Raw genomic sequence first — 16,905 nt, 5'->3', positions numbered from 1 at the left:
CATTGGTTCGGGATTCAGAACCATTTACAATTCTTTTATTCTTTCCGGGACGATCATCTACGCTACCCAAAGGTAAAAGATGCAAGTACGTTTTTATGTACTATCTTTTATACTTGATTTTATTAATATGGTATCGTTAATTTTATCAAGAACAGGATATTGGGGTAAATCAAAAATTATCTTACCTGTCACCACTTTCTCGCTTTCGTTCTTTTCGCGATTTCGATGACTGTACGGATCCGGTATTTCCCATTCTCCTCGAAACTCTGTCGTAATCGTTTAGCAAATTCTTGTTGTACGCCGCATTACTTGACAATTTTTTGCAAAAACTTTTCTCAAAAACTTTGAAATTGAAGTGACATTGTCAATGGAAAACGTACCTTCCCTTGTTTTTCCAAGACAAACGAGTAAATAAAAATTTGAATTTTTTATGAATCAATTTTTCAAATTTGGTTATTCTCTCCAAGAAGAAATAAAAAAGGTTAAGAGAGAAATGAATGATTATACGATATAAACTTATATTTATTAATTAAATCATATAATATAAATATTATATAAATATTATATAATATTAATATTATATATAATTAAATAATATAATCTTGTATATTATTATTGAATGTGTAAAATATTCGTATCATACAATTTTCGATAAATTAATATTTGTCACATATGTAATATAAAAATAAATACAAAATCATATAATTATTTTACTAAAGATTCATAAACGAAACGTTATAATACGTTTCATTTAATTGGCACATTACGCCATTTTTTCACAATTCTCCACCTGCTTGAGCAGCTTTTTTCGGTTTCTTATTCTTATTCCATTTTTCTCCACAATAACAAGCTTCTTTTTGTGCATCTATATAACTCTTGCATCCTAAAGCAGTTGTACCAGTGAAAAGCATTTTTGCTGCAGCTTTGCATGTATTTATTATTGCAGACGATTGATATCCATCGCAATATTTATATAGACATCTCTTAAATTCCAAATCACATTTTTCCTTATCCGAATTACAAGTATCGTAACAAATGTCATGCGCATCACAACATTTCGTCATTTCTGTAAGCGGAAGATACTCTTGGTTTATCTAAAATTATTAAATTGATTAATTTCTTTCTTGTTATTTATTACAATAACACATTATGATGTGTCTCTATTTTATGAAAATTTGCCTACTTCGATTCCTAGAGAACCACATCCGTTACTTTGCGGTTTATGATTCCAATCTGCTTTCGGTGTCATACCTGAAATTGTCATAAATAATATATGCATATATCTTCATATTATAAATTTATTAAGCAACAACCAATTAGATTTAATTACATTGAAAATATAAATACTAGATAGTTTATATAATAAATATTAGATAGTTTTTAATATCTAATATTTATTATAATTGTGAATATATTTTGCAAAATAAATTTTTGATATAATTTATAATTATATGAATTACATAATATGTTGAGATAAATAAAAATAAAATAAAAAGTAAACATAAAATAAAATACATAAATTATGTTATATTATAATGTTATTATCGCTTAAAGATTTTGACAAATCATCGTATTTTGGAGTGAAGTACGATAGAATAAAAATTTGTAATTGTAATGATTAGTAATAGGTTAAATATATATACCTCCTGGACATTGAAAGATACAATTTTCTTCTATTGCTGCATCAAATACTTCATGGATATCTCTGATTTTTCTAGCAACAGTAATCGCATTTTGGAATAAATCTTGAAATACCGTTTCTGCTGCTAATACAGCATCTTTTAAATTCGATAATAAACCAGCTCCATAACCTGACCACGCATAAGCCAAAAAAGTCAAAATATAAATTAGAATTTTTCGATATTGAAAAAAATCCATTATCATATGTTTTCGATGGCCTTAATGATATATCGTTTCACTACTTGTTTAGATATTTTTAGACAAATTGATTCATATAAATATATAATTGATTGTGGACACGTGGTGACAAACAACGAAATAGTTTCGTAATATAACAACTTTTGTCATATTATGCACACATATATACATTTTCCATTATAAGTGTATGTGTAAGTGTATATACTTATTTAAATCAAAATGATCTTAATAAGAAATTTGTTTTAACTTGACTACAATAATTATCTATAATTATTGTTATGGAAATATAAAGATTAAAGTTATAATATTTTTTGTTATTTCTTTTTATTTATTTAATAAAATTAACAATAATATGAGTATATAAAATTATAATATAAATAATAAGGGTAAGAATATAAGCAACAGAAGTAATCTGTTAAAACATTTTTTGTAATTCTCCTGTTTCGTAAAGTTTCTTCACGTCTGTTCCACCTCCTAAGCATACTCCATTTACAAATACTCTAGGTACTGTTCTAGCTCCAGTCATTTCTCCTAATATACTTTGAATTTCATCTCCATCATTCCTTTCATTCAGTTCGATAGCAGTATATTCTTTTTGCAAATTATGAAATACCTGAAATAAATCATATTATGCTAATTGAAATGAAGATAAAAAAACTATTTGATTAATACTTGTTTAGCCATTTTGCAAAATGGACAACTTGTTTTAGAAAATATCACAATGCTATGAGATGCAATAAGTTGGTTAACTTCCTCTTTTGTTGTAGGCATCGCGTTTTCCTCTGTGCTGAAAATAAAAATCTATTGTAATAAATTCATAAAATCATTAATATGAAAGAATAAATAATTCTATGTTTTGGTTTTCATTTAAAATAATTATTAGAAATTCAACATTTTCTCAATAATTAAAAAACATTAACAGTCGTTCGGACCTTTAACAGCTGTCACATAATTTTTCTTGTCGACTACGTAAGCCAGACTACTTTTAAGAATTATTTTCGACATATCGTTCATAAAATCTAAAGATATTCTATGCATATTGATTTATTTTAAATCTCTAATTAAAAAAAAAAAATATGTAAAGAAAAGATTTTAAAGTTTTTTTTTTCTAGGTTATTACTTAAACAAAATATCGTCGCTAAAGTAATCGATTCTTAATAACAGAGTATTTGAGTATAAATTCTATAATTTTCAGTTCTACCTGTTATATTTATTAATTATATATTATTTTATTCAAAAATGAGATTAACAAAAATTTAACATATTACACATTTTCTTAATTCACATATGGTAAAAATTAATATTATTTAAAGAATTTAATGTATAAATTATATACTAAATAGTATACAATTTATATTTATATATTATTATTATTATTACTTCACATATTATATATTTTTACAACTAACAATTAATATACTCACAATTATTTAAAATTTTCTATAATATTTTAACTTGCCATGCATATGGTGAATGATAATTGGAAAAATATAAGTTTATCTCAATATCAAAGTGTACTGTTTCCATGAAAAATGTTTATGTGTTATCTATAATAAATTTTAATTGATAATTGAATTGTAAATTGGCATAATTTATATTTTTTTGTGATTTTTTTTTTCTATTGAAATTTTATTAGTGATAAATTTTTCAATGAAATTTCTGAACAAAAATGATACTAATTTTTTTAAAATATATTAGATTTAGAATTCTATTTTAAAATTGAAAATGATATCAAAATTAATGGAAAATATATGATTTTGTGTTTGCATGAAAATTGATATTATTTATATTTATATAAATGCAATATGTGTAATTAAATAATTTTTAATTTTTACGCTAGATGGCATATTATTATCGGTTTTGAACGTTTCTTTTAAAGTGACAATTCAACGACTATCGTATTGAAAGTGTTCCCTTGACACTTGACGTTACGAATTATTGAATATTTTCTAAGGTTTCGTCGGAATAAAAAATGGTGTAAATGACAAGTGTTCTAAAAAAGATGGGTAGAATTGTGAAAATGGCCTATCCTGGAGGTGGTTTATACGTTGTTGAGAGTGAGGTCTGCCTCCTAGTAACGGCTATGAGACGAGGTGCTCGATGGTCTTCTCACTCTCATCAGGTTAGAATATTCTTGCCTCTTTTTATATATAAAAAAAAAGAATATACTTATATTTTATCACAATTATAATTATTTATTTATAAATTTAATTATGAATTAGATTTATATATATATATATATATATATATATAATATAATATATAATTTTTTATTATTGTTATTATTATTATTATTGTTACCTGGTTTTATAATATGCTTACTATAAAACAGATTACATTAAATAGTAGAATAGATATGACACATGAATATTATTATAATTAGAAAATGATTATTTTAATTCAGATTTTTCTAAGTTGTATAATCTGTATATTTTGATATCATTTTCAAGGATGACGATCAAGATACTCTTATAAAAGGATTATTCAGTTTAAAAGAGATGTTGAATGAAGCAAAAGATTTATCTTATTTAGATCCAGGTGTTTTTTTGGCTCCATTTTTAGAGATTATACGATCAGAAGAAACAACTGGACCTGTTACAAGTCTTGCATTATCTGCTGTTAATAAAATGATATCTTATGGTCTTATAGGTACATATTCATTATTTTATTCGTTTATATATATATATATATATATATTAAAATAAATAATTTTTATAGATTCAGATCATCCAGCGATAGCCCAATGTGTAGAAGCTATTGCTGATTCTGTTACGCATGCAAGATTTGTTGGGACTGATGCATCTGGAGATGGAGTTGTTTTAATGAGAATTCTTCAAGTTTTAAGAGCTCTTATGTTAGCACCAGCTGGTGATTATCTTTCAAACGAAAGTATTTGTGAAATTATGCTCAGTTGTTTTAGAATATGTTTTGAAACACGACTCAGTGGTAAGAAAATTTTGAATATTTTATTTCAAATTATTTTTTAATTTCACAACAATATTCTTTTGGTTGACAGAATTATTAAGAAGGACAGCAGAGCATTGTTTAAGAGATATGGTACAACATCTTTTCACACGATTACCTCAATTTGTTGATGATACTAGAGTTTTATTAAACATGAAAGTAAGATTTACTAAATATGTCGATCGAATATAATATTTTTTATTTATATATAATTGTATGCTTCTAGAAAATGAGAACAAATAGTATGGAAAGTAATCGAAGTAAAAACAGAAGAAATAAAAACCATAGTAAACAAAAGGCAAAACAGAATGTAGATAATATAGGAGATATTGAAGATCCACTTCCAAATCCAACTGATAAAGTTAGATCGAGTTGTTTGACGACGCCTGTTAGTTCGACAGGAAATATTGTTGATATGCAAGGTTCTTTAGATCAAGGTAGCATCGAAAAAACAGAAGAAGAAAAGAATGATAACAAAAATCATAACAAAAAAGATTTAAATGATGTAAACGAAACTATTAAAGAAGGAAATATATTTGATTTGAAAAAAGAAAAAGAAAATGTAAAAGATTCGAAAGAGTGTAATAAGCAAAGTTGTAGTGAAACAGAGGAGAAAAGAAATATGATTGATGAAAAAGAAATTTTATCGAAAGAAGATAGAAATATAGACAATATAGAAATAGATAAATACAATGAAACTAAATCAGTAAATTTATTAAAAGAAGGAAACCAAGGTAATTATGTTTGTTTTAATTATAATTTAAATTGTAATTTTAATTCTGTTGATTCTGTTGATTTTATAGAGGACATGAAGAAATCTATAAATGATAAAAAAAATACAGATTCAATAAAATCTTTGGTAGAAAGTGTTGAAGATTTAATATCAGTCGATGAAAATATAAATAATGCATACAAAACATCTAAAACCAAAGAATCTGAACAAATTGAAGAATATATAAATGCCCAAGGAGTTCGTTTTATGCCACATCAACAATTAACACCTTATGGTGCTTTATGTGTCCGTGAATTATTTAGATTTCTTGTATCTTTATGTAGTCCTCTCGATAAACAAAATAACGAAGTTATGACACATCTTGGGCTCAATTTATTGCAAGTAGCTTTAGAAATTGCGGCTGACTATCTTTCCAATTTTCCATCATTAGTGGCACTTGTGAAAGATGATCTTTGTAGAAATCTTATTTTGGTAATGATGCGATATCTTTATTTTTGTTAAGTTTTTTATCTTTATTTTTGTTAAGTTTATTTGGGAATAGAAACATAAGAAAATGAATAATTATAACTATATAAATAATTATAATAATTATAATTATATTTAATAGCTTCTTGGCACAGATCGATTGTCGATTCTTGCAGCGGATTTGCAAGTATCGTTCTTGCTATTTGAATCGCAAAGACAGCATTTGAAATTCCAAATGGAGCATTATATAAACAAATTAATGGAAATAGTAAGTTCAGATTCGAATAGGATATCATATGATCAGCGTGAACTAGCTCTCGGTACGGATATTATATGTCTATTATTAACTCTATTTATGAAATGTCATTTAATCAAAGTAATGCAATAAAGTTTGATTTTTTTTTTTAATTTTAGAAGCTATTGTACGATTATGGAGAATATCTGGTTTACCAGCAGAATTATATTTGAATTATGATTGCGGCTTGTATTCTTCTAATTTATATGAAGAATTAATGAAACTATTGTCAAAGGTATATTTTGATTTCATGATAATAAAAAAAAACTATATAATATATACATATATATATATATATATATATATATAGTTATATATAATTTTCATATTAATATATTATCTTTTTTTATTTTATCTTTTTTTATCTTATTTGTTAAAAATTGTATTTGATTTACATTTCGTTATTAGAATGCTTCCGCATTAATGGGTAATATGCAAAATATGCAGTTCGTTTCTTTGGATGCTATATTCACGTTGATTTCTGGAATGGAAATTAGATGTAAAGGCTACAAAGAATTGTGTAAACCATCTCGACATGATGCATCACCAAATCTTCCAACACGAGAAGAATTGCTTAGTATCAAAGCAAATAAACGGGTTTGTATTTAATTACGATACATTTTTTTCTTTCGTCTATGTTTTTCTTGCATGTTTTTTTATTCTTTTTTTTTTATTTTTACAATTTCTTTTCTTTTCATTTTTTCTTTATTTTTCTTCTATTTTTCTGAAAAATCATAGAAATATATATTCTTTTTATACGTAGTGGTTGATGCTTGGTACAGAAAAATTCAATGAAAATCCACGAGAAGGAATTGCTAAACTTACGGAACATAATCTTTTGGGTGGAAGTCCGGGAAATCCCGATCCAGAGAAAGTAGCTAAATTTTTGAAGGAAAATCCTGGTCTTGATAAAAAAGCTATTGGAGAATACATTAGTAAAAAAGAAAATAAAAATATTTTAAATTGTTTCGTTCATAGTTTTGATTTGAAGGATATGCGAATCGATCAAGCTTTACGACTTTACTTAGAATCTTTCAGACTTCCTGGCGAAGCGCCACTTATTTCTTTGTTGCTCGAAAAATTTGCCGAACATTGGCACGTGAGTTTGGTTTTCCATTTGATATGTATCTATATATATATGCGTGCGTGCGTGCGTGCGCGTGTGTATGTGTGTGTGTGTGTGTGTGTGTGTGTATGGCGCGCGCATGTAAATATAAATAATAACATAACATATAAATGTAGTAATAGTAGTAGTAGTAGTAGTAATAATAATAATAATAATAATAATAATATAAAAAATTATAAAATGTAAAAAAAGTTCGCGTATTTGTTTGTTTTCCAGGACAGTAATGGAAGGCCGTTTGCATCAGCAGATGCTGCATTTACTTTAGCATATGCTGTAATTATGTTAAATGTTGATCAGCATAATTACAATGTGAAAAGACAAAATAATCCGATGACGGCTGATGAATTTAAAAGAAATTTGAAAAAAGTGAATGGCGGTACTGATTTTGATCAAGGAATGCTAGATGAAATCTATGCCTCTATTAAGTAAAATTTTCTTTTGCGCTTTCTTTACGATCATAATTATCTCGATTTTTAATCTTGTAATTTATATTTATGACCAGATACGTGTAACATTTTTTTTTATTAGGGGCGAAGAAATTGTGATGCCTGCCGAACAAACCGGTTTGGTGAAAGATAATTATTTATGGAAGGTATTGTTACGTAGAGGTATTGGGCCTGAAAGTTTATATCTAAGGATTGGAAATTCTGGTGAATTTGTGGATAAGGAGTTAGCAGAACGGGCATGGGGTCCTATTATAAGCGCGCTTTGCAGGGCATACGATAAAGCGCCCGATAGATCGTTGCAACGTCGAGTCGCCGAAGCTTTCCATCGGTTCGTTATATTCATATTTATATTCATGTTAGAATTGAATATTTTAAAATGATAATTGATAAGAAATAATAGTGATATGTTAGAAAGAATGAAGTCGCGTTTTTTTTTTTATAGTTGCGCTTCTATCAGTGCTCATTATGGGATGAGCAGCGATTTGGATACTCTTATAGTAAGCTTGTGTAAATTCACGGGTCTTGCGACCGGTGGTGAATCCGATCAAGTGGTTTTACAGCTTGGCGGAAGTAACAAGTGTCAGTTAGCTGCGCGTACTCTCTTCAAAATTACTCATATACATGGAGATGCGATAAGAGGCGCGTGGAAAAATATCATCGATTGTTTACAATCGTTATACAAGGCAAGATTATTGCCGAAAAGTTTGACCGAAGGAGAAGATTTTATCGATCCATCCGGAAGGATATCGTTACTTCGAGAACCAATTACACCGAAACCAGCTCCGGTAGATCAAGGAATATTATCCAGTTTATATTCTTATATAGCTTTGGATACTTCACGCATGTCTCATCCAGCGGAAACAACCGCAAGAAAAAGAGCTACGGAATTTATTGGTAATTGTTATCTTAAACAAATCATCGAGGAAAGTAAGTTTTTGCAGGTTGAATCACTTCGATCTTTTGTCGGTGCTTTGGTATATCTAAACTCTCACGATGAAGATGTATCGGTGTTTCTATTGGAACTTTTGTTGGAAGTAACTATTCAAAATCGTGATAGAGTAACTTGTATTTGGCCGATAGTACAGGGCCATCTAGACGGATTATTGACAATTGCCGCGCGTGAAAATCATCCATATCTTTTGGAACGAGTTGCCGTTGGAATGTTGAGATTAGCGATTAGATTATTACGGGGAGAAGAATACGCGTGTACTGTTTTGCCGCCTTTGTTACCTTTAACTCATCTTCCTTCCGCTACAAGCACACCACTTGCGAGGCAGATCGCTTACGGTTTGTTCGAGTTGCTTAAAACGGGCGCAGCTAACATTCATAGCACGGAAGATTGGAAAGTAGTATTCAGTTTGTTGGAGTGTGCAGGTGCTGGAGCACTAATGCCGAAACAATCGAACACCGTATTGGATGAAGCGACCAATTCTAGAACATCGATGTTGGATCCTAGACCGATCAGTCCTATACCAGAATGGGTACTCGTATCTCCAACAGGGACAGAAGCACCGTTGCCTGTTGCCGCTGACACGATTGTATTAGATCGTGATTTACAACCTCACGATCCTGCTGCCCTTGTTAAATGCTGCGAAAGTTTAACATTCCTAGTCAGAGACGTGGCTCATGTAACTCCATTTAACTTTGAATTATGTATACGTTGCGTGAGAACATTTGCCGAAGCAGTTCTTCAATGTACAGGAAAAAGGAACAAAATGCTCAATATTCAAGAGGAAGTTGGTATTGCTGCCACTTATCAACAAAGTCCTATACAATTGTTAGATTTAATGCATACGCTTCATACTAGAATCGCTCAAGTATTTCGATGGTGGGCCGAAGAGGGTAATGCTACGGAAAATGTTTCTTTGTGGCTACAGGTGTGGAGACCTTTGTTACAAGGAATTGCAAGATTGTGTTGCGATACTCGTAGACAGGTACGCACAGCAGCCATAACGTACCTTCAAAGTACTCTGCTTGCTCACGATTTGGCACAATTATCGGCGATCGAGTGGTCTCAATGTTTGGAACAAGTTTTGTTCCCTCTGTTGGCTCAATTACTCGGTCCGATAGCCTCGAACGATCCTATCGGTGTAGAAGAGACAAGGGTCAGGGCAGCCATGTTATTATCCAAGGTATTTCTTCATCATTTGAATCCATTGCTGACTCTACCTGGATTTTTACCACTCTGGCTAACAGTATTAAGCTTACTCCGTGCTTATATGCACGCAGATAATAGCGAGCTTCTTTTCGAAGCCATACCGGAATCATTGAAAAACATGTTGTTGGTTATGTCTTCTGCCAGCGTATTAGCCCCAACATCAAATTTATGGGCCCCAACTTGGAGAACGATAGATGCATTTTTACCCAATCTGAAAGCGGAATTATTTCCAGAACCACCGGTTGTTGTTCCATTACCATGCTCTCCTCAGTCGGTGCAATCGCAACAAAATTCGCAAGTGATCAGTTTGATAGAGCAACGACAGCCCTGTTTCTCGGGATCCTTAGCCTTATCTCAGCCAAAATCTACATCGATCGATAATTTGATTATTAACGATACCGGGGAAAATTGCCGGAATCAAAACGAATCTCATCCACATTCGCAATCCTTGCCCACTGCGGAATATTCGGTTGTAAATCCAAAGACAAGATCGATTTCGGTAATTTCGAGTTCTGCCGATATCGTTTCATCGTTCGATGAGAATAAAGAATCGCAACAGGTGATTACTTTGGTCGATCAACAAGTCCCGAATATATCGAGTACGATTGCAGGAATGTCAACCGCGCAAGAATCTATCGATATTTCTCATTGTAACATTGATCATCGATCTTCATCAGTGATTACTGAATTTGAAGAACAATATCAAAAGGAAATGCCAATAATATCAGAGTTATTACCATCGACAATAACGAAACTATCGAACGAAGAAAGATCTGATCGATCGTCAAAATCGATTATTATTAATGGAGATGAATCGAAGCAAGTTACAAAAATGAAACTATACGAAGAACAGAGGCAATGTCAACAAACCTTGTTACGATCCGAACAATATTTATCGGATATACAAGGAATGGAACGTACTGGAATATTAAATTCTTCTTCTTGCTCGGATGCATATCAGGTAGAAATCAATATCTCGCATTTTACAAAAATGAATTTAATTTATTCTTTCGGTTTTTATGGAGAAAAAATCAATGATAATGCGTTATTTTTTCTCTATCTTCCTGTCTGTTTGCTATTTATCTAACTGTCTTCATCTCTCTCTCTCTCTCTCTCTCTCTCTCTCTCTCTCTCTCTCTCTCTCTCTTGCTGTCTCATTTTGTGATTTTATTTAAACAAATAAAAAATTAAACAAAAATTATAAAAATAGTGAATTTTAATTAACGATGTTTCGTTTTATTTATATTGATTCAAAGATTTAAGACAAAAAATACATTTAATTGTATTTTTATAGAAATTGAAAATTAATAAGAATAAATCATTATCATTTTTATATATTATAAAATTATCAAAGTATTCCATTACTATAATATTGTATATTATTGCAAAAGTATTCAAAGAAATTTAAAAATAAATTTTGAAAAATTTAATTTTAATAAAAATTTTTATATATATAGGGAGCAATTTATTTTTCGATGAAAAATCTTGAGTTTATGAAATCCATCCTCAAATTTTTATATTTTTTTTTTTATGTATATATGTATTTTTTTTATATTTCAATTTCAATTAAAAATATTTTTTATAATAAAATAATAAAATAAAGGGTTAAAATTTGAATATTTTACAGTTTATATGGTTAATATTTTATGGTTAACATTGATATTTTTTTTATTTTTTTATTTTTTATAATTATTATTTTTATTTTTAAAAAATGAGAATAATACTGAAATTTTAATTTTGGGGTTGATTTTGTCTCACTGTTTTGTTTCACTGAAACGATATACGATAATAATATTAATAAAGAAACTTGCTCTATATATTATTCCATTATTCCACATCATCTATACATTCACAATATTTTGTCATCAAAACAGAATTATTTATAATTTTGATAACATAATTTATTACAGTTGAATTTGCATAAAGTATAATATTTTTACTATAATTGTATATACATATTTATAACTATATTTAATAAATAGATATAATAAGACAAATAATAGAATAATAAGTAAAAGAATAATTGAATATTTTTATCTTTTACAGACAGTGACTGTAGATTCCGCAGCGACGACGATGTTTAATTCAGCGGCATATTTTAGCGAAGATCCTGCGGCTGATCGTCTGTTCGTCGTAACTAATCCTTGACCATTGTACATTCGTTATGAATATTGTATCATTATTTTTGCGACACAGAAATTTTTGGGTGAAGTTTTAGCGAAAAAGAATTTGCTACATGTTACAGTAGGTGAACCTTTGGCTTCTTGTATATTTGAAATTATGATATGTATTAATAATAATGTATAATAATTCATTTGATATTATTATTAACACATTATACGTATATATACATAAATGATTGTAATATCTATGATTCGGTATCGTATTTCGTGGAATTCGATTATCTTTATAATAGCTATCATTATCGTTCTCGTCGTTACGAGTATCATTGTATCATCATCGTTAGATATGTATAAGTTAAGTATTTTTATGAAAATTTAATTATTTATATTGCTTTTTATTAATACCGATATATACTTACCTACGATGTATTGAGATACGACAACACGAATTACGATATCATTAATATAATCATTAAATTGTTCCTAGGCGAACGAGTGATAAATCGATAATTGTTGCAATTATACGATAATAATATGTGCAGTTTGCAAGATAGAACAGATCGATCGTCTTAATCTTTTTTTATTAATATTTTTTTTTCCGTTTCTTTATCTTTTATGTAAGTATGTATGTACATACAAATATGTAAAATTTGAAATGCATAAGCTCAAGAGAAGAAGCAAGTTGGAACATCTTGTAACATACCTGTGATTTTTCGCAATTTTATCACAAATAATTATGCTGTGTATATACAATTTATCTCAATTTCAATAATACAAATTTCTGCAAAATTTGTAATCGAAAGTTGGAATCGTTAGAACATTTGACATTTTAACATGTAGACAATGTTGTATCAAAGAAACGCGTTAAATAATATTAAAAGCAGCTGTGCTGCTTGAATTTTTAAATATAGAAAACATATACGGTCTCCGTATTTTTTATTTTGTAGACTTATAGATGTGTACGCATATAATATTTCGACTCTATGAGACGGAATCAAAAACATCGAAAGAAGGCGCGGCGCGGCGCGGCGCGTTCCAGTCAAGACAAATTTAGAAATGGACAATCTGAAATCCAATGTATATTAATAAGAATAGTTGTTGACCGAAAAACTTTCTATTCTTTCTTCAACGAATTATACGGTCACTCGCATAGTTTTATAGTAAGTAGTCACGTATGCTTATATATATATATATATATATATATATTATACATATATTACATTTCGATTTTTTACGAAAACATAATTGTTTTAGAATATTTTTCACGAGAGAGTTTTCTGTTTCATGGCCTTCTTTATTCACAAATGATCGTATTAATGCATAATAATCGTTATAATAAATGAAAGAAAAACTTGGATAGGATGTCGAACTTTTATATAATATATAATATATGATATATAATATATAATATATAATATATAATATATAATATATAATATATATATATATATTATAATATATATATATATAATATAATATATATATATATATTTATCTGTTGTGAATAATTGTATAAAAAAATAGAATGTATAGAAAAATAGAATACCACATTATGTGAGATTCGAACAAATATCAATAAGTTACAATATGTTGTAGTAATGGTAAATTTTCAGGAAAGATTCATCGATCGGTACGAAGATTCATCATTGGTCATGTACGAATTTAAAAGAACAACGAATATGTACGTTGAATTTGTATTTCTGTTTGTTAAAGTTAATCAGGAGTCTTATATAGTATATCGCATTATTGATCTCTTCGACAATAGTAACCAAGAGTTTTACATTTTTGACAGAGATGTTGCGGATGGACCTTACTTTGATCGGACACATCCAATCCGTCTGGTTTCTCTAATGGTCTCTGAAAATATGTAGTAAAATGTAACGAGATTACGTAATTACGCAATTATGTTGGCGTGCAATGAAAATGCGGTAAATTTGTGATTACTCGTTGCCAAGCTGGGACAAACAATTTTAATACGAATTTGATGCAATAGCAGATTATTAACAATCAAAGGTATTTATGTATTTTAATAGTTTTGCATTGCTGAATTGTTAGAATGGAAAAAATAATATATCCCATATATATATATATATATATATTGGCTTCGCAACAAATTTTTACTTATTAATGATTTACGATCACGAAATTATGGATATCTTATATTACATATGTGCTTTTTTATTTTCTCTTTTGATAAAGTTTTTTAACTCAAATAACGTTTATCGAAAGTATATTTTAATGAGAATAAACTTTTGATAAATGTAAATTTTTACTCACTTGTTTATGAGGATAGACGTTTATATGACATTTAATACATTCCTGGCCCATATTGGCCCAGCTATTACCCGACATCCATTTGCGTTTGCATTTGGGACATTTGTATTCTCCGAAGCATCGTTTTTTCCCTTGATACGGTGTTAAACCCTCACCCTTTGGTCTTGCCTAGAATCGATTATTATTATTATTATTATTATTATTATTGATCTTATTTTTATGTTTTTAAGTTTTTATTGTCTTTTGTACTATATCGTATCCACTTTCTCTTTTCTTCTAACGTTCAAAATTAACAATAATTCAATAGTAATAATAGCAATAGCATAGCGTTTTAGGCGCGTATACGAGAAAGACTCGAAATACTGGATGACACATTTCACGAGATATTCACGAACGTTGTTATTCGGATCGGTCTAAAAATAATGCACATCTATGTAAAGGTAATATCCTCGGTAATCTTCTACTTTAAACTTTATCGACAACGAAAAGAAGATTTTGAAAAACACACCTGCGGACAATCTTTGATATAATGACCTTTCTTGAAACACAGATGACAGAGATAACTAGGTGGTGGCCTTTTCGTTGGTTTTCTATCTAATAGACCCAATTCTCTGAAACGATCTGCAAGTTCGTTGATATTGTCCGCAAAATTGCCACTTATAGCGCAAGAAGGATCGAATGTATCATGATGAGAATGAGTTTGTGACGTCGTTGTTGAAAAACCGCTCCAGATTGTCGGAACAAGTTTGTTCTAAAATATATTATAAATCGATAATCGTTCGATTAATTGTCATTAAAACGTTATTTTAAATGTTAAACGTTATTTTGTTTTTTATATTGATAATAAAAAAAATCGTACAAATTTTTTAATCGAAAAATGTTTTTAGAAAGGCGGGAGGGAGGGAGGGAGGGAGGGAGGGAGGGAGAGAGGGAGGGGGAGAGAGGGAGGGAGGGAGGGAGGGAGGGAGGAGAGAGGGAGGGGGAGAGAGGGAGGGAGGGAGAGAGAGAGAGAGAGAGAGAGAGAGAGAGAGAGAGAGAGAGAGAGAGAGAGAGAGAGAGAGAGAGAGAGAGAGAGAGAGAGAGAGAGAGAGAGAGAGAGAGAGAGAGAGAGAGAGAGAGAGAGAGAGAGAGAGAGAGAGAGAGAGAGAGAGAGAGAGAGAGAGAGAGAGAGAGAGAGAGAGAGAGAGAGAGAGAGAGAGAGAGAGAGAGAGAGAGAGAGAGAGAGAGAGAGAGAGAGAGAGAGAGAGAGAGAGAGAGAGAGAGAGAGAGAGAGAGAGAGAGAGAGAGGAGAGAGAGAGAGAGAGAGAGGAGAGAGAGAGAGAGAGAGAGAGAGAGAGAGAGAGAGAGAGAGAGAGAGAGAGAGAGATTTGAGAACCTGATCTCGGGTTTGAGCAGAATTTTGATCGGCAATTGCTAGATAGACCCAATTGAGCAAATGGGGCGGATAATGTGGTTGGTGAAGAGGTTTTCGACCTTGGCTACCGAGAGCGTTCATAGGTCCAAGGCCGAACTGAGACGATTCCTGCAAATGTTGAATCGCCGGTGTTGGATGGCAAGCGGCCATAATCAAAAATTTATCGTCCTCCCACGTGTTTTTCAAATTTAATCCTCATCTTTTCTATGCTTGAGAAAATATAATAATTGCTTATTGGATATATTTGGGAAATGATATTACTATCGCTCATTTTTACACATCGAGTATATTTACGAATCACTGAAATGAAACGAGAAGCGTTCTCGATGCACTTATCGGTAACTGACTATTTCGTTTAAAAATACGAATTCACCCAGCAACCGCCGGTTGTTTCTCAAGATTAATTTAAGACCTAAGGCACTGTGATACACGACGATCATTTGATCATTAGATCATTGTAGGATTTGCATGGATTCTTGCTTTTCGTTCTACGATACGTTTTTTTGTCTGCTGTCGAGTAACATGTCAACAAGTAACATGTTTTTTCAAACAATGTATTCGTATGGATGCACATTACAATAATGCAACGTCGAATTGGCAACGTTTCCATTCGAAACTTCACTTCGAACTGTCTTCTGCGTTTCGATATATTCATAAAATATGTAACATCACGCCATGTATAATTGTTTTACGTGATTAAGTTAAAATTCATTTAATTTTACGTGTTTTTTTTTTTCGAATTCACCTTTATGCGAGCTTTTATATGCGCGATGTCGTAACAAAAACTTATTCGTTGAACGTTGGAACGTTCAGAAATCTCAAGGTGAAATATTTTTCGTGAAAATGATATCAGATTCCTAGATTATTTTATATTATTTTTTCTTCTTCTTTTATTATTCTCACGATTATATCTTTCAAATCTTGCAAGATTTCAATTCAAATTTCTTTTTCATTCAAAAAATATTTGTTTTATTATATGCGAACTTCGACTATTCTTTTATGTATTTTTTGTCAATGATGGAGGATGGA

At 30.0% G+C, this 16,905-nt stretch overlaps 4 protein-coding genes across 8 annotated transcripts; 1 reads left to right on the top strand and 3 right to left on the bottom strand.

Moving 5' to 3' along the window:
• Positions 1-501: 501 nt before the first annotated feature.
• LOC107994624 (group XIIA secretory phospholipase A2) lies at positions 502-2,040 on the bottom strand. Its single transcript, XM_017051624.3, has 3 exons — positions 1,644-2,040; positions 1,184-1,251; positions 502-1,094 (listed from the first exon to the last, which is right to left on the bottom strand). Exons 1-3 carry the CDS (start codon positions 1,882-1,884, stop codon positions 777-779), a joined length of 627 nt encoding a protein of 208 aa, XP_016907113.1. The 5' UTR covers positions 1,885-2,040; the 3' UTR covers positions 502-776.
• A 145-nt stretch (positions 2,041-2,185) lies between these two features.
• LOC107994614 (uncharacterized) lies at positions 2,186-3,013 on the bottom strand. Its single transcript, XM_017051605.3, has 3 exons — positions 2,811-3,013; positions 2,551-2,660; positions 2,186-2,491 (listed from the first exon to the last, which is right to left on the bottom strand). Exons 1-3 carry the CDS (start codon positions 2,914-2,916, stop codon positions 2,294-2,296), a joined length of 414 nt encoding a protein of 137 aa, XP_016907094.1. The 5' UTR covers positions 2,917-3,013; the 3' UTR covers positions 2,186-2,293.
• LOC107994618 (Golgi-specific brefeldin A-resistance guanine nucleotide exchange factor 1) lies at positions 2,660-13,298 on the top strand. 4 transcript variants are annotated; one of them, XM_062085065.1, is made up of 14 exons: positions 2,660-2,847; positions 3,719-4,000; positions 4,329-4,527; positions 4,597-4,824; positions 4,895-5,001; positions 5,069-5,576; positions 5,646-6,046; positions 6,183-6,360; positions 6,455-6,570; positions 6,744-6,932; positions 7,099-7,434; positions 7,678-7,886; positions 7,990-8,235; positions 8,350-11,263. In XM_062085065.1, exons 2-14 carry the CDS (start codon positions 3,860-3,862, stop codon positions 11,150-11,152), a joined length of 5,661 nt encoding a protein of 1,886 aa, XP_061941049.1. In that variant the 5' UTR covers positions 2,660-2,847; positions 3,719-3,859; the 3' UTR covers positions 11,153-11,263. The 4 variants fall into 4 exon arrangements, 3 of the variants coding, with proteins under 3 accessions (XP_061941049.1, XP_061941047.1, XP_061941048.1); XR_009832639.1 differs by lacking the exon at positions 2,660-2,847 and adding exons at positions 12,112-12,309; positions 13,136-13,298 and having other exon boundaries at positions 3,740-4,000; positions 5,069-6,046; positions 8,350-11,026; XM_062085064.1 differs by lacking the exon at positions 2,660-2,847 and adding an exon at positions 12,112-13,114 and having other exon boundaries at positions 3,740-4,000; positions 8,350-11,026.
• LOC107994620 (zinc finger CCHC domain-containing protein 24-like) lies at positions 11,858-16,608 on the bottom strand. Of its 2 annotated transcripts, none has more exons than XM_062085099.1 (4): positions 15,838-16,608; positions 14,971-15,213; positions 14,466-14,630; positions 11,858-13,253 (listed from the first exon to the last, which is right to left on the bottom strand). In XM_062085099.1, exons 1-4 carry the CDS (start codon positions 16,024-16,026, stop codon positions 13,239-13,241), a joined length of 612 nt encoding a protein of 203 aa, XP_061941083.1. In that variant the 5' UTR covers positions 16,027-16,608; the 3' UTR covers positions 11,858-13,238. The 2 variants fall into 2 exon arrangements, with proteins under 2 accessions (XP_061941083.1, XP_016907107.1); XM_017051618.3 differs by lacking the exon at positions 11,858-13,253 and adding an exon at positions 13,867-14,045.
• Positions 16,609-16,905: the final 297 nt, after the last annotated feature.

This window comes from Apis cerana, linkage group LG14 (genome assembly GCF_029169275.1).
Source record: "Apis cerana isolate GH-2021 linkage group LG14, AcerK_1.0, whole genome shotgun sequence".
Lineage (NCBI taxonomy): Eukaryota > Metazoa > Arthropoda > Insecta > Hymenoptera > Apidae > Apis > Apis cerana.
Note: the sequence above shows the minus strand (reverse complement) of the source record. Positions and strands in the feature narration are given on the sequence as shown.

What these genes read in the sequence shown, in the direction of transcription:
- LOC107994620 (XM_017051618.3), bottom strand. Translation starts at nt 16,026, where the DNA reads ATGGCCGCTTGCCATCCAACACCGGCGATTCAACATTTGCAGGAATCG. An exon ending in CTGCTCAAACCCGAGATCAG is followed by an intron (nt 15,214 to 15,837) that starts GTTCTCAAATCT and finishes AATATATTTTAG; the next exon opens with AACAAACTTGTTCCGACAAT. An exon ending in ATATCAAAGATTGTCCGCAG is followed by an intron (nt 14,631 to 14,970) that starts GTGTGTTTTTCA and finishes AATCGATTCTAG; the next exon opens with GCAAGACCAAAGGGTGAGGG.
- LOC107994614 (XM_017051605.3), bottom strand. Translation starts at nt 2,916, where the DNA reads ATGCATAGAATATCTTTAGATTTTATGAACGATATGTCGAAAATAATT. An exon ending in TTATGTGACAGCTGTTAAAG is followed by an intron (nt 2,661 to 2,810) that starts GTCCGAACGACT and finishes TTTTCAGCACAG; the next exon opens with AGGAAAACGCGATGCCTACA. An exon ending in TTTGCAAAATGGCTAAACAA is followed by an intron (nt 2,492 to 2,550) that starts GTATTAATCAAA and finishes GATTTATTTCAG; the next exon opens with GTATTTCATAATTTGCAAAA.
- LOC107994624 (XM_017051624.3), bottom strand. Translation starts at nt 1,884, where the DNA reads ATGATAATGGATTTTTTTCAATATCGAAAAATTCTAATTTATATTTTG. An exon ending in TATCTTTCAATGTCCAGGAG is followed by an intron (nt 1,252 to 1,643) that starts GTATATATATTT and finishes TGACAATTTCAG; the next exon opens with GTATGACACCGAAAGCAGAT. An exon ending in GTGGTTCTCTAGGAATCGAA is followed by an intron (nt 1,095 to 1,183) that starts GTAGGCAAATTT and finishes TAATAATTTTAG; the next exon opens with ATAAACCAAGAGTATCTTCC.
- LOC107994618 (XM_062085063.1), top strand. Translation starts at nt 3,860, where the DNA reads ATGACAAGTGTTCTAAAAAAGATGGGTAGAATTGTGAAAATGGCCTAT. An exon ending in TAATGAAACTATTGTCAAAG is followed by an intron (nt 6,571 to 6,743) that starts GTATATTTTGAT and finishes TTTCGTTATTAG; the next exon opens with AATGCTTCCGCATTAATGGG. An exon ending in GTCGCCGAAGCTTTCCATCG is followed by an intron (nt 8,236 to 8,349) that starts GTTCGTTATATT and finishes TTTTTTTTATAG; the next exon opens with TTGCGCTTCTATCAGTGCTC.